The sequence below is a fragment of the Protopterus annectens genome, chromosome 3.part1, assembly GCF_019279795.1.
Source record: "Protopterus annectens isolate FY-2018-M chromosome 3.part1, PAN1.0, whole genome shotgun sequence".
NCBI lineage: Eukaryota > Metazoa > Chordata > Ceratodontiformes > Protopteridae > Protopterus > Protopterus annectens.
Window position 1 is genome coordinate 1,785,477,896 of NC_056732.1, and position 15,578 is coordinate 1,785,493,473.

General features: G+C 38.1%; 1 protein-coding gene across 1 annotated transcript in view; it reads left to right on the forward strand.

Annotated features, from left to right (window-relative positions):
• Positions 1-15,578, forward strand: part of LOC122798918 (zinc-binding protein A33-like) — a 299,752-nt gene that overhangs the window by 26,526 nt on the left and 257,648 nt on the right. The window contains exon 2 of the mRNA XM_044068009.1: positions 3,408-3,503. Within this exon, the coding sequence (XP_043923944.1) occupies positions 3,408-3,503 (96 nt within the window). The remainder of the gene's footprint in view (positions 1-3,407; positions 3,504-15,578) is intronic.

Sequence of the window (15,578 nt, forward strand, 5' to 3'; positions counted from 1 at the left end):
TGCTTTCACACTTTAGTCCGGAGGTCATTGTGTTAGTAATTAGTAACTGTAACATGGAAGGTGGTACTGTGACATCATAAACAGGTGTCAGTACTGCTTTCACACTTTAGTCAGGAGGTCATTATCTTAGTATGTTAGTAATTAGTAACTGTAGCATGGAAGGTGGTACTGTGACATCATAAACAGGTGCCAGTACTGCTTTCACACTTTAGTCAGGAGGTCATTATGTTAGTAATTAGTAACTGTAGCATGGAAGGTGGTACTGTGACTTCATAAACAGGTGCCAGTACTGCTTTCACACTTTAGTCAGGAGGTCATTATGTTAGTAATTAGTAACTGTAGCATGGAAGGTGGTACTGTGACTTCATAAACAGGTGCCAGTACTGCTTTCATGCTTTAGTCAGGAGGTCATTATGTTAGTAATTAGTAACTGTAGCATGGAAGGTGGTACTGTGACATCATAAACAGGTGCCAGTACTGCTTTCACACTTTAGTCAGGAGGTCATTATGTTAGTAATTAGTAACTGTAGCATGGAAGGTGGTACTGTGACATCATAAACAGGTGCCAGTACTGCTTTCACACTTTAGTCAGGAGGTCATTATGTTAGTAATTAGTAACTGTAGCATGGAAGGTGGTACTGTGACATCATAAACAGGTGCCAGTACTGCTTTCACACTTTAGTCAGGAGGGCATTATGTTAGTAATTAGTAATTGTAGCATGGAAGGTGATACTGTGACATCATAAACAGGTGCCAGTACTGCTTTCACACTTTAGTCAGGAGGTCATTATGTTAGTAATTAGTAACTGTAGCATGGAAGGTGGTACTGTGACATCATAAACAGGTGCCAGTACTGCTTTCACACTTTAGTCAGGAGGTCATTATGTTAGTAATTAGTAACTGTAGCATGGAAGGTGGTACTGTGACATCATAAACAGGTGCCAGTACTGCTTTCACACTTTAGTCAGGAGGTCATTATGTTAGTAATTAGTAACTGTAGCATGGAAGGTGGTACTGTGACATCATAAACAGGTGCCAGTACTGCTTTCACACTTTAGTCAGGAGGCCATTATGTTAGTAATTAGTAATTGTAGCATGGAAGGTTATACTGTGACATCATAAACAGGTGCCAGTACTGCTTTCACACTTTAGTCAGGAGGTCATTATGTTAGTAATTAGTAACTGTAGCATGGAAGGTGGTACTGTGACATCATAAACAGGTGCCAGTACTGCTTTCACACTTTAGTCAGGAGGTCATTATGTTAGTAATTAGTAACTGTAGCATGGAAGGTGGTACTGTGATATCATAAACAGGTGCCAGTACTGCTTTCATGCTTTAGTCAGGAGGTCATTATGTTAGTAATTAGTAACTGTAGCATGGAAGGTGGTACTGTGACATCATAAACAGGTGCCAGTACTGCTTTCACACTTTAGTCAGGAGGTCATTATGTTAGTAATTAGTAACTGTAGCATGGAAGGTGGTACTGTGACTTCATAAACAGGTGCCAGTACTGCTTTCACACTTTAGTCAGGAGGTCATTATGTTAGTAATTAGTAACTGTAGCATGGAAGGTGGTACTGTGACATCATAAACAGGTGCCAGTACTGCTTTCACACTTTAGTCAGGAGATCATTATGTTAGTAATTAGTAACTGTAGCATGGAAGGTGGTACTGTGACATCATAAACAGGAGCCAGTACTGCTTTCGCACTTTAGTCAGGACGGCATTATGTTAGTAATTTGTAACTGTAGCATTTAAGGTGATACTGTGACATCATAAACAGGTGCCAGTACTGCTTTCACACTTTAGTCAGGAGGGCATTATGTTAGTAATTAATAATTGTAGCATGGATGGTGATACTGTGATATCATAAACAGGTGCCAGTACTGCTTTCACACTTTAGTCAGGAGGTCATTATGTTAGTATTTAGTAATTGTAGCCTGGAAGGTGATACTGTGACATCATAAACAGGTGCCAGTACTGCTTTCACACTTTAGTCAGGAGGTCATTATGTTAGTAATTAATAACTGTAGCATGGAAGGTGGTACCGTGACATCACAAACAGGTGTCAGTACTGCTTCCACACTTTAGTTCAGAGGTCATTATGTTAGTATGTTAGTAATTAGTAACTGTAGCATGGAAGGTGGTACTGTGACATCATAAACAGGTGCCAGTACTGCTTTCATGCTTTAGTCAGGAGTCATTATGTTAGTAATTAGTAACTGTAGCATGGATGCTGGTACTGTGACTTCATAAACTGGTGTCAGTACTGCTTTCACACTTTAGTCAGGATGTAATTATGTTAGTAATTGTAGCATGGAAGGCGGTACTGTGACTTCATAAACAGGTGCCAATACTGCTTTCATGCTTTAGTCAGGAGGCCATTATGTTAGTAATTAGTAACTGTAGCATGGAAGGTGGTACTGTGACTTCATAAACTGGTGTCAGTACTGCTTTCACACTTTAGTCATGAGATCATTATGTTAGTAATTAGTAACTGTAGCATAGAAGGTGGTACTGTGACATCATAAACAGGTGCCAGTACTGCTTTCACACTTTAGTCAGGAGATCATTATGTTAGTAGTTAGTAACTGTAGCATCAAAGGTGGTACTTTGACATCATAAACAGGTGCCAGTACTGCTTTCACACTTTAGTCATTAGGTCATTATGTTAGTAATTAGTAATTGTAGCATGGAAGGTGGTACTGTGACATCATGAACAGGTGCCAGTACTGCTTGCACACTTTAGCCAGCATGTCATTATGTTAGTAATTAGTAACTCTAGCATGGAAAGTGGTAATGTCACATCCTAAACAGGTACCAGTACTGCTTTCACACTTTAGTCAGGAGGTCATTATGTTAGTAATGAGTAACTCTAGCATGGAAGGTGGTACTGCGACATCATAAACAGGTGCCAGTACTGCTTTCACACTTTAGTCAGGAGGTCATTATGTTAGTAATTAGTTACTGTAGCATGGAAGGTTTTACTATGACGTCATAAACAGGTGCCTGTACTGCTTTCACACTTTAGTCACGAGGTCATTATGTTAGTAATTAGTAACTGTAGCATGGAAGGTGGTACTGTGACGTCATAAACCGGTGCCAGTACTGCTTTCACACTTTAGTCAGGAGGTCATTATGTTAGTAATTATTAACTGTAGCATGGAGATGGATACAGTTTTTCTGGGGTCCTCAGTGGGAAGATCATTTTTTGTTTTGACCTGAACTTTGGATTGTAGGGGCTGCCAGTCTGAGGAGATGCCCTGGCCTAACAATTATTTTCTTTTAATTTATTGCTGCACCTCATAAAAAAATTATCTTCTATTTGAGCATATAAGATGAAAGTTTTAATACGTAAAATTTTACATTAAATATTTACTATTTTAATACTATTTCATATATCCAGGACAAGATGAAAAATACCGTGTCTTCTCTAGAAGTGAAAATGAAACGTCTCAAAGAGTCTCAAAACAAGCAGGAGGAGAATATCTCTGGTATCAAGGTGAGAAAATCAGCTTTTTTCCTGGTTGCTTTGTGAAAGCTGTAGCAGGGAAGTCAGATGAGAATGAATGGGGCTGTCAGTCATGCAGGCATATATCTGTGAGTGAAACTCTTTATTGTTCCTGTCACAATAAAATGACCTTACTTTAGATTTCTGTATATGCGTATATAATGGTCATTACCTTCTTACATGCAGATTTCTGATGCTGCAGTTATAGTGAAGCCCACATGCCAAGGCAGGTCATGTTGATCAGCATGGGATTAGTTTGTTTATTATAGGGAGTAGAGTTGGTAAAGGTGGAAGAGTTTAAGTACTTGGGATCAGTAGTTCAGAGTAATGGTGAGTGTGGAAGAGAGGTGAAGAAGAGAGTACAGGCAGGGTGGAATGGGTGAAGAGTGTCAGGAGTGATTTGTGACAGACGGGTACCAGTAAGAGTGAAAGGGATGGTCTACAAGAGGGTAGTGAGACCAGCTATGTTATATGGGTTGGAGACGGTGGCATTGACAAAAAGGCAGGAGTCAGAGCTGGATGTGGCAGAGTTAAAGATGTTAAGATTTGCACTGAGTGTGACTAGGATGGACAGGATTAGGAATCAGTATATTAGAGGGTCAGCTCAGGTTGGACAGTTTGGAGACAAAGCAAGAGAGGCGAGATTGCGTTGGTTTGGACATGTGCTGAGGAGGGATGCTGGGTATATTGGGAAAAGAATGCTAAGGATGAAGCTGCCAGGTAAGAGGAAAAGAGGAAGGCCTAAGATGAGGTTTATGGATGTGGTGAGAGAGGACATGCAGGCGGCTGGTGTGACAGAACAAGATGCAGGGGACAGGAAGAAATGGAAACAGATGATCCGCTGTGGCGACCCCTAACGGGAGCAGCCGAAAGAAGAAGAAGAAGATTAAGATTATTTATTTATATATTGTCAACTGGGTTAGTCCCACTAGGCTGGTGGCCTCTTTTCAGGGGAGACCTGAAGTGGTATTTATACCACTAGGACAAATTTTACCAGGGTATCAAGGGCCTTCCTCTACTCGTCTTTCTTGTGAGTGGGGCCCATTGTGCAGGAGCACTTCCTGTTTCCATTCCAGGTGCAGAGGCAGCCCAGAGAAACAGAGAGGCAGATGGAGAGAGAAGGAGGTAATGGAGTGGTGAGAGAAATAGAGTAGAAAGCAAATAACAAGACCAGAGAATGTGTGCAGGATTCTGAGGAGATGTTTCAAAGAAATCTGTTTGATGGAGATGAGTTAGCAAATGATAGCTGTATAATTACAACCCTGCATTTGGGAGGGTTGCAGGATGATTTACTTAAAGAAATGGTCATGCAAAGTGAGCCAAAAAAATGAAGGAGGTGTTTCCTGAGAGAACATTATGGAGAAAACACAAAATGAGGATGCAGAGACAGTCCTGAAGAATAGTGGTAAGATGGAAAAGAAAGTATATGCAAAGAAAGTAAAGGCAAAAGGGGAGTTGCAGAAAATAAGGCAGAGGAAAATTGAAGTATTTATTTATTTATTTAATGTATGTTTACCTGGATAGCACAAATGGGTGGTTAGCCATTTGCAGTGGAGGCCCGGGGGCGAAAAGCCCCACCAATTATTGAACATATACCAATAAAAGAATACAAACTTATGTGAAGCAAAAACATCATACAGCTGTTTGAAATTAACACTAATCACAGTTATGTAATATAATCATCTAACTGTTGGAAGTGTAGAGGTACAGAATTTAATTAACAATAATCACAGTTATATAATATCATCATCTAACTGTTGGAAGTGTAGAGGTACAGAATTTACACAGAGAATTATGCATACAAGATGTAGTTCAGGAATACATATTAGTGGTTAAATATAAGGTTCACTTAAGCAGTTTTAAGGTATGCTATAAAAGCTGTGTAGGGAAGTGTATAATGGAGACAGTGATCAGCCAGGATTTAGATAGATGGCACGTAAGAAATGTTTTAAATTGTTGGGGACTGGCAGTGGTTAGGATATGCTGGGGGGTCAAATTCCAAGTCCTGGAGATAAGATTGGAGTAAAGAGAATCTCCATGATAATTGTTAGCTTTTGCGACTTGTAACAGAAGTTTGTTGGGAGGATCTTAGTTACTTTTTATTGAATTGGGGTTAAAGCAGGTTATTCAGTGCTGGACACTTTTCAGGTTGGTATACTATGCTGTGGGCATTGTAAGGTGGGTGAATGTTAGGAGATTAGGTAATTGCAGACAGTTTAGCTGGTTTAAGACATTACAGTGATGGGATATGTATGGGGAGTTAGTAGCAAATCTGGTGTTCTTGTTATAGCAAGCTTCTAGTTTTGCTAGATCAGTTTTCTTCAGGTTGGTGAAGATGGCAGAGGCATAAAGAAGGGTAGAGAGTAGGTGAGTCCTGGCAATATATTGTCTTGTAGGGTCCGTGAGGTATGGTTTAATTTTATAAAGGGAACCTAGTTTTATATGAGGTTATCAAATTTCATTTTATTGTCAATTATGATGCTGCATAGCTTGCTGTGTGATATGGGTCCAAGCTTAATTGTGATGTTGTGTAGCTTGCTGTGTGATATGGGTCCAATCTTAATTGTGATGCTGCGTAGCTTGCTGTGTGATATGGGTCCAATCTTAATTGCGATGCTGCGTAGCTTGCTGTGTGATATGGGTCCAAGCTTAATTGTGATGCTGCCTAGCTTGCTGTGCGATATGGGTCCAAGCTTAACTGTGATGCTGCATAGCTTGCTGTGTGATATGGGTCCAAGCTTAGTATTATTAGATGAGTATATTAGAAAAGGGAACTGGTAGTCTGAGAGCTTATTTGAAAAAAAGTAATTAGTTTTGTTTTATTGGAATTCAGAATTAAGAGAGCCAAGATTCTAATGCAAGGAATGAAGGCTTTTTTTTCTTGAAGTTTAGAGAGGGGGGGGGGTTACACAGATGAGAGTGGAGTTATCTGCATATTGTGTGATTGTGGTAAAGTCAGTAGCAGAGTGGAGTTTGTTGGTAAAAATGCTGAATAGGAGTGAATCTAGGATTGAGCCCTGTGTTATGCCTAATGTAACATGAGGTACAGTAAGTACATAGTAACGGATTCAAAATTAAAAAGACAAAAAAAATGGACAGGTATGGGGTTTGGGACAATTTTTTACCTTCTTTGGGTGTAAAAGCACATGGAGTAAGAGCATGTATTCTTAATAACTATGACAATGTGAAGTATTGCCAGCTATGCCAGGAGTTTTAGGGCGATGTGTAACACATGCCAGCACAGCTAACTGGAATTCTGTAAAGAATTATATGTCATTTGTGTATCAAACTGATTTGTACAGGTGCCTGTGTTGAAAGTGTATGTGTTTTAACATAGAATAATGGAAGAGAAGAGAATAATCTCAGTCCAGCTACCTTTAAAAATAGTAAAACATTAAATTACTTAATGTAAGCTATAAAGATTGTATCTTACAACTCTGATTGCAGCCAGAGACAAAATGTTTGTTCTAGGAAGCTTTCTCTTTTGTCTTTGGGGCAAAATAGTTGCTATTCCTGAAGGGTGGAGGTCTGAAATTGTTTTATGACATTCAGAAGCTGCAACAGATCTTAGCAAAGGTCTATGGATGTATGTTATTGACACATATGTGCTAAATCCTGGCAGGTTCTAGCCAAGCAGGGTAGCATGGGAACAATATGTCAGATGAGTAGATGTGATGACATTCTGTAAGCTATCCCAAAAATAATATTTACATATTATAGAGTCACTCAGCAGTCTGCTTGAAAACTTGACAAAGAAAGAAGACCATTCACCATCATCACTGTGACCAGTGAATAGTAATTCTTTAGATCAGTCAGGAAAATCTAGTGAGATTAGTTAAGTACTGCTTTTTCTGTGTCTATGTCAATCTATTCATCTGTGTTATTTTAATATTTCCTGTGGTTGAAACTCTTGAAACTGTGGTGTTTACTGTAAATAGATATTTAGCATTTTCATGTTCTTTTATTATTTATTATTAAATATATTTAAACATTCATTTATATTTATTTACTGACAGCTCTGGCAGCTCCTGAAAGCCTTGTCGTTGGTCAAACTACCATTTGTATTAGTATTAATTGTACATAGTATAATTAGTTACCCTTGTAAGAGCCATAGAGTAGATGAGTAGATTGGTTTGTAGTGTCTGGTGGCAGTGTAATTACCTTATAGTTTGGGCTGAAGGGGGCATAGCTAGCAAATCTCTGCCAGCTTTTCCCAGGTGTGTGTGTGTGTGTGTGTGTGTGTGTGTGTGTGTGTGTGTGTGTGTGTGTGTGTGTGTGTGTGTGTGTGTGTGTGTGAGCTGTTTGGAGCAGAAACACAAAGAACTGGTTTCACAGAGAGAGAGTGGTGCAGGACTTGGTTTGGACACTTGGCTGAGGTCTAAATGCTATAGCTGTACCAGTAGGGAGCCTTATTGGACAGAGAAAGAGAGAAAGAAAAACCCAGATCCCGGGTGTTCCCTGTGGATTCTTAAGAGAAATCATGCTTGATGCAGAGAGCTGCATCTGGAAATACTGTGTGTATCTATTTTCCTCCAAATGAACGTTCCCCATAGATGTCAATGGTGAGGAGTGAGGCTCCTTGATTACTGGCTCAGAGAAGGAATATCTCACATTTGTGAGCAATGGTGTGGATATTAATTGAATGTCTGCAGCCTGTAAGCAGTTGTCACTAAAGGTGCCTGTATTCTTGGCAGCCACAAGGTAAACATTCAGAGTTTCGTTTAACATTTTTATTTATTTTTTGTTAGTTCAATTTATAGGTTCATAGGATGGTACTAGGCTATCGGCCCTATGGCCTATATAAGCCTAGCCAAACAATTCCCTGGATATTTCTTCCCACAATATTTACTTCCCTGGACCCCTGTCTAGCAGGGCAACTGACATGATCCCTGTGGTGAATTTCCTATCTCCCATCCAATCGTCAAGGCTCTTTTTGAAGAGGGCCAAGGAGGCACCCTGCTTGACATGTATGGGCAGTCTTATTCCAGAGTATGGGGAGTCTCTGGGTCAGGAACCTATCCCTCCAGCATGTTTTGTTCATTGCGATGACAAGGTTTATATCCCTGGAGCATGTGGCTCTGTGGGATTGGGATTTCTTTAAGTGGAGCATGTCCAACTACTCAGGGTTTCACATGGCCTTGTATGTTAAGCAGAGATTGCCTCTGAGTAGACAATATGTCACAGAGTATAGTTGGAGTTTTTTTTTGATGGTCAGCATAGGGCATCTGCTTTAGGCCTGTGATTCCTTTAGTGAGGTATTTCTGTGGCCTTTCCAGTTGTTGCAGATGTCTTGTGAGGTACATACCAAATGGGGTGTTGTACTATATAATGGGTCTAATGAGTACAGTGGGACAATGACCTCCTTTTTTCTGGATGAAAAGCCCTTAGTGATGTGGTGTGCCACATAGAAGTATTTCCTGACTGTTGCGCCATTATCGCAGGTGAGACCACTGTCCACATGTGTCCCTAAGTCTCTCATCACACGTTCGGTGTTTAGTGTACTGCCACCTATGTGGTAATTCATGGGTACATGGTTTTTCCCAAAGGGGATAACTATACATTTCTTGGCATTAAGCTTGAGCCCATGGCTCTGGCACCAAGCATCTGTTTCCATAAGACCCTTTTGTAGAATATCTACATCATTTGGGGATTCAATAATGGCTCCCAGTTTGCAGTCATCTGCGAGCATTGTTAGCCAGAGTCCCTTAGTGTTGTCCTGTACTTCAGAGAAGTAGATGCCAAACAAGAACAGTCCCAGGACTGAACCCTGAGGTACTCCATTTGTCACTTGTCTGAAGATTGATTTGGAGTTGGCTACTTTCACAGTGAGGGTTCTTTCAGTAAGCCAGTTGGCAACCCAACCCAAAGTGGGGGATGGTGTTGAAGGCCTTGCAAAGGTCCAGATAGGCTGTGTGGACCGTCTTACCCTCGTCAACAGGAGTCCTGCCTGGAGACTGATTTGAAGAAGTCTTTCAGGTTCAGGAGATAAGATTGACCCTTCACAAACCCAAACTGGGTGGGGTCCAGTGTTTGAAGGTAAGTAAGACTTTCATTTTGCGAGTTTTGTTCAAATTGACTTGTGGGTGCAATTGTCATGCTATGTAACCAGTCTGCTGTTTGTTACCATCAAAGTTTGTGATTTATATACTGTGATCCCTCATGACACTGGATTGTTATGGCTTATTGAATATTTACATGAAAAGGTGATACCACATCACAAAATATGTATGAAAAACTTTTGGAGATTGTTTTAAAGAACAACTTTTAATGTTTGAAAAGAAATACTTTTTATAAAAAATGTTGTTGCTATGGGGTCACCTTATGGGGGATTGCTAACAAATATCATAATGGTGTAGTGGGAGATAAGACACTTATTTGAAACTAATTACATGAAACATTGCAAATTATGCACATTTCCTAGATGATAATTGTATCACCTGGGATGGAAATATTGCAATCCTGACCAAATTTTGGGAATTTGTTAATTATAGTACAGATTTTTTTAAAGTTCACCCATGAATTTAATGACTCAGAAATAACTTATCTCAACATTAACCTTTGTAAAGATAGGCAGAATAAGAAATTTACATCAAAGATTTATCGTAAAACAATGTTTTCAAATGCCTATCTACATTATACTAGTGTCTACCCCCATAGTTAAAAACAGGTCATAGCTAAGGGTCAGTTTATGAGAGCAGCCCATATGGTTTCTGACTCTGAAATTTTTTTAGATGACTGCAACTTTACAAAGAATATGTTTTTGGCAAGAAACTACCCTACCTCATTAATAAATCAGTTAATGTATGAGGTCATAAATAAAAGGGAAACAGGTTTTTATTCTCCACAGTTGAAAACAGAAACCTTTGAAATTGTGAATAATGAACAATCTCGAGTTATATATATTGAAAATTGTAGTACTGACCACATTAATGTTAACACTAGTGAACATTACCTACTAAAAAGTAAGTACATGATGGTCAGGGATTCATTGATTACTACTTATAGTATGGATAGTTTTAGCATTAAGACTATTTTAATGAAAAATTGGGTCATCTTAACAAAATGACAGGTTAGTAGGGCAGAAATTGGGTGACAAACCTAATGTCAAAAATAAGAGGACGTAACCTAAAAACTATTTTAGAAACGGCATACATATATATATATATATATATATATATATACACACACACACACATACACACACATACTTGTTATTGTTAAGCTTATATTTATATATATTTATTATTTTAAATAACTGGGTGATTATCTTTACATATTACTGAATGGTTTAATTGCTGTGCGCATGTTTAAGAATTAATGCCATTCTGCTAGGCCCTTTAAATGATGTTCATGCTTTTATATATATTTTTTTAACACTATTTTAAATGTTTCAGCATGCATATACATACACACGTTTAGTGGTTCTGTGATCATTGTTTATAAATGTATTGCTTTTTAAAGAATTTTAACAGCCTATGTTATGAACTATGGTTGTGGAATTACTGGCTTACAATAAGAGGGTTTTTCATTTTATGGTTAAAAGATTGGTTCTGGTATGGGAATCAGTGATACGTTGTAAATTGATTCCTGGTGCTTTTAGATTTAAATGATTTTATTTATTTATTTTACATTTGTTGACCGGGATAGTCCAACTGGATGCATGTCCATTTTCAGCGGAGGCCCGGGGAGAAAAGCTCCAAGGGTAAGCAGATACAGCATTACATAATACCAACATTACATATTACAAACATACTATTTACAGTGATTACATAAGTAAGCAAGTTAAACAAGTTCCACAGCTTAGAGTTAATCCCGAGCGTAAGGTAAGGTGATAAGTGATAGGTTGTACATTGATTTCCTATTCTTTTTAGGTTTAAATTATTTTTTCTTGTATGGGAATCAGAGATAGGTTGTAAATCAATTTCCTGGAATGATTCAAGAAACTGTGATTGGACTAGAACAGAGCCTTGCCAGTCATATATTTTTAATTTTATTATTTAAGATCATTGGTTTATAATGTATTTATTCTGAAGAAGTTTTATAATGGAATAAAACAAAAGTGCTCAATTTATTAATAACACTGTTTGTCTTGATTAACTCTTATAGAAAGAATTAATATTATAAAGCAAGCTAAGAGCCTTAGTCAGAGTCTCTGTGGACGGGTAGTGTTTTTCTTTTAATGAAGAGGATATATGAGGGATTGTGGTGAAAATTAAAGTTGGGAGGTTCCTCTCTCATAAATTTTGTTTGAACAGAGGAACCAGATAGGCATGTCCTTTTTCACCTTTGTTATTTACGTTACATTTAGAACCACTGGCAAAGAAAACAAGGCACCCAGAAATTCAAGGATATAATTAGTATGGTAATGAAGAAAAGTCGGCTTTATTTGCAGATGATATTATTTTGTACCTGATAAAACCAAAAAAGGACATTTCAGTGATGTGGAACATTCTGAGACATTTTCAAATATTTTCAGGATATAAAATTCATGAGTATAAAACAAAGGTTATAGCTGTAAAGTAGGTGCCCCACACAAACTGGTTCAGTAATACCCATATTTGTAGGCACATGATGAGATGAAGTATTTAGGAGAATGGTTTAAAAAGGATTTTGTTATGGCAGCTAAAGATATGTGGGAAGAGACTAAACAAAAGATAATACAAAAACTGAGAAATTGAAAGTCCTGTTTTAATAATATGAATAGCAAAATCAAGCACTGAATTTTTTAGTCATTTAGTTTTACACACAGGTCAGGCGTACTTTTATCAACTAGAGGAGAAGTTGTGGATAGCAATTAATAAAGAGTTGAAGGATTTCATGTCTGGGTAGAGGAAGAGGCCAAAAGTCAAGTGGGATAAGTTAACCCTTCCGATAGAACAAGGTGCTTTGGGATTATGGGATTTGAAGGGGTGTTTCAGAGCTACACAGTTAAGGTTCCTATACATAGCAAAAGCAGAAAGTTAAGATTCAGAGTGGAAAGGGATGATGAAACAGAAGGAAGCTCAAGAAATAAGGAGAGACTGGGATTTGAATGCAGATCCTTAAAGCATATAGCAGTAACAATACAGAATATTATATTCATAAAGTAGCAGAAAGCTAAGCCAACACAGGAACGGAGAAAGGAGATTCTGCCAATAGGATGACTGCAAGTAAGGGTAAAGATAATAGGCAAGAGGGGGCTGGGATTTGCTGAAGAAAACTGGCAAAGGAACCCAGGTATTGAGACAAATAATTAGCCAGGGAAATGTAATAGAATGGGAAGAGGCCAGGAATACATTTGGATGGCAGGCTAGTGATTGCCTTCCCTATCAATGATTGATATCAGAGTATTGGTACAAAAAGTAATGGGGAGCCTAAGTGAAAGACCAACAGTGGTAGAAGTTTTAGTAGAATCTAGAACATAAGCTGTTGTTAAAAAGGAATAATTAGTAGGGCATATAAACTATTGCATAATAAATGTAGGAATCAATAAGAGGAGGTTAGAAAGGATTAGGAAAAAAAAACTGGATGGCAAATCACAAAGAAACAATGGGAGAATATATGTATGGCTCCCAAATATGCAACAAAGTATAGAAGATTTCGTTTTTTCCTCTTGAAAGTGTTTGCGTAGGTATTTTTATACACCAAGCAAACTCCAGGGAATTTTTCCTCGGGTAGATTGCAAATGTTGGAGGTGTGATGGGGGAGAAAGAGGTAATTGGGAAACTATTTTTAGGAGTGTAATGAGTTGGCAGACTTTAAAAATTCACTGCAGACTACCTAGTCAGAAATAAAGGGAGTGCAAATAGGTTTAACAAAGAAAATGATATTTTGAGCTATGATACAGAATCGGACTTGGCTGGGCATAGCCTTGCTGAGTTTAATTCTAGTGGCTTCCAAAAAAGCAATACCTAGAAAATGAAAATCAAAGTATAAACCAACCGTACAAGAATTAGTGAATATCGAACCGATAAAAGAACTGAAATGAGATCTTCAGAAAAGGGCAGGAGCAAATTACATAGAAAATTAAGGGGACTGTGGGAACAATGCATGCAGAATGTTTTGGAGGTGAGGTTTAAGGGAAGGCAGGAACTGAATGAGCTGTGTAATGTTTGACTGACATTGACTGAATAGAAGACTATATGTGATGTGTAATGTTTGCAACTAAATATATGTCAATATGGTTTGTTTTCATGTATGTAAATATATGATTGCCCATGTCATAAGTGATATTTCTGTACAGAAGTTTCTCATCTAAAAAAATAAAAAGACTGAAACATGCATGTCCACAAGTAGTGGGGTTAGACTTTATTGGCTTGAATATAACCACAAAGACTTAAAAAAAGTTATGGGCATTCACAAGCCATGTAGCTGAAACACTTGATGTCCTTAAGGGGTCACTTGCATATATTCCATTGGCCTCCATTACCGAAGGTTTAAAGTATCACACAGTGAAAACTCTAGCTTGGCTGGGTTTTTCTTGCTGTTTTTACTGAATGTTTTTTTTTAATATCTGGTAGTTTAGGGTTTTTAAGCTAATGTTCTCTGTTAGGAACATTTGAGGTCTTTCTAGTTATTTGATAAGTCTAGTGAGATACATTTCAAAAGGGGTATTGTATTTAATAATTGGCCTAATCTATGCTGAATATAGGGGGACAGTGACCTCTTTAGATCTGGGTGATATTCCCTTGGCAATCAACTGAACTAAGCAGGATTTTCTAACTGCTGTTGTCATATGATGCGCATAGGAGTGGAAGGTATTAACATGGTTACAATGTGTCTAACAACATTTTTATTTTGGAGTGGGTTATTTTTTATTCTGTATACAGGGGGAGGGGTGCTCTACCAAATGTAACAATATTGCACTTTTTGACATTTAATTTAAGCCCGTCTGTGTGCATCCGATATTTAAAAGTAAATTTTTGCTGAAGGGCTTGGGAGTCAGAGGGGGACATGACAATGACTCCTAGTTTGCAGACATCTGCAAACCTGGTTAGCCAGAGATCATGCTTCATGGTCTGTACATCAGAAATGTAAATGCCAAACAAATGAGGTCCTAGCACTGAGCCCTGTAATACTGCTGGTTACCTTCATAATCTCTGATGGGGTACCTTCTACCCGCAGCGTGTGGGTTCTGTCCTTTAGCCAATTTGCTATCCATCTTACTGCATAGGGATCGCTTTGCAATGCATTTAGCTTACTAGCTATGCCAGAATGGGGGGATGGTGTTAAACATTTTGGCCAGGTCAAGATATGCCATGTAGACCGTATGACCACTGCCTACAGCCAGTATTACTCTTTCAAAAATAATAATTTTTTTGAGGAGGAATGAGGTTAAATGGAAGGCAAGAATTGAATGAGCTATGTAATATTCAATTGAGAATGACTGTATACTATACTCGATGTGATGTGTAATATTTGCAACTGAAAATATGTCAATATGGTTTGTTTAATTTATATAAATGTATGATTGCCTGTGTCATAAGTGATAAGTCAATAAAGACTTTGTTTAAAAAAAATGAAATGCTTCTTGTACAAAATCACATAATTTAAAGCAAACAATAACAACAAGAAACAGCTGAACAGAACACTCCAACCAATACTAATATGTTTAAAATTATTAACGGATCTGAAATGCTGCACATACATGCACAAAGTGTATGTGGCCTCTTATGTTGATACCAGCAACTTGACAAAATAAAAGCTGAATAAAATGCACATCCCTTAACCTGGATTGAATGAAGTATAACCCAGATGTTTTCATTTTGACATCAGTGGAGCCCAATAGGTGTGGTGGTTGTTACCTGGTCAGTTGAGTACACAAAACACATAACTCATGACAGTTGAGCTTTATGCATGGGATTGTATAACTTCTCTTTGACTTACATATTCCGGTTCTTTTCCCAAGCCATAGCTTTTCTATAAGTCACCAAAGACAACCAAAGGTTGTCTTTTTGTAACATCACAAATGAATACCTGCACACGTGGAATTCTTATTTACACAGTTTAACAGCACACTGTAGAGAAAACACTTGATTCACTGAAAAATTTCTCTCCAAACTCTCAGGAAGTCACATACTCAAAACA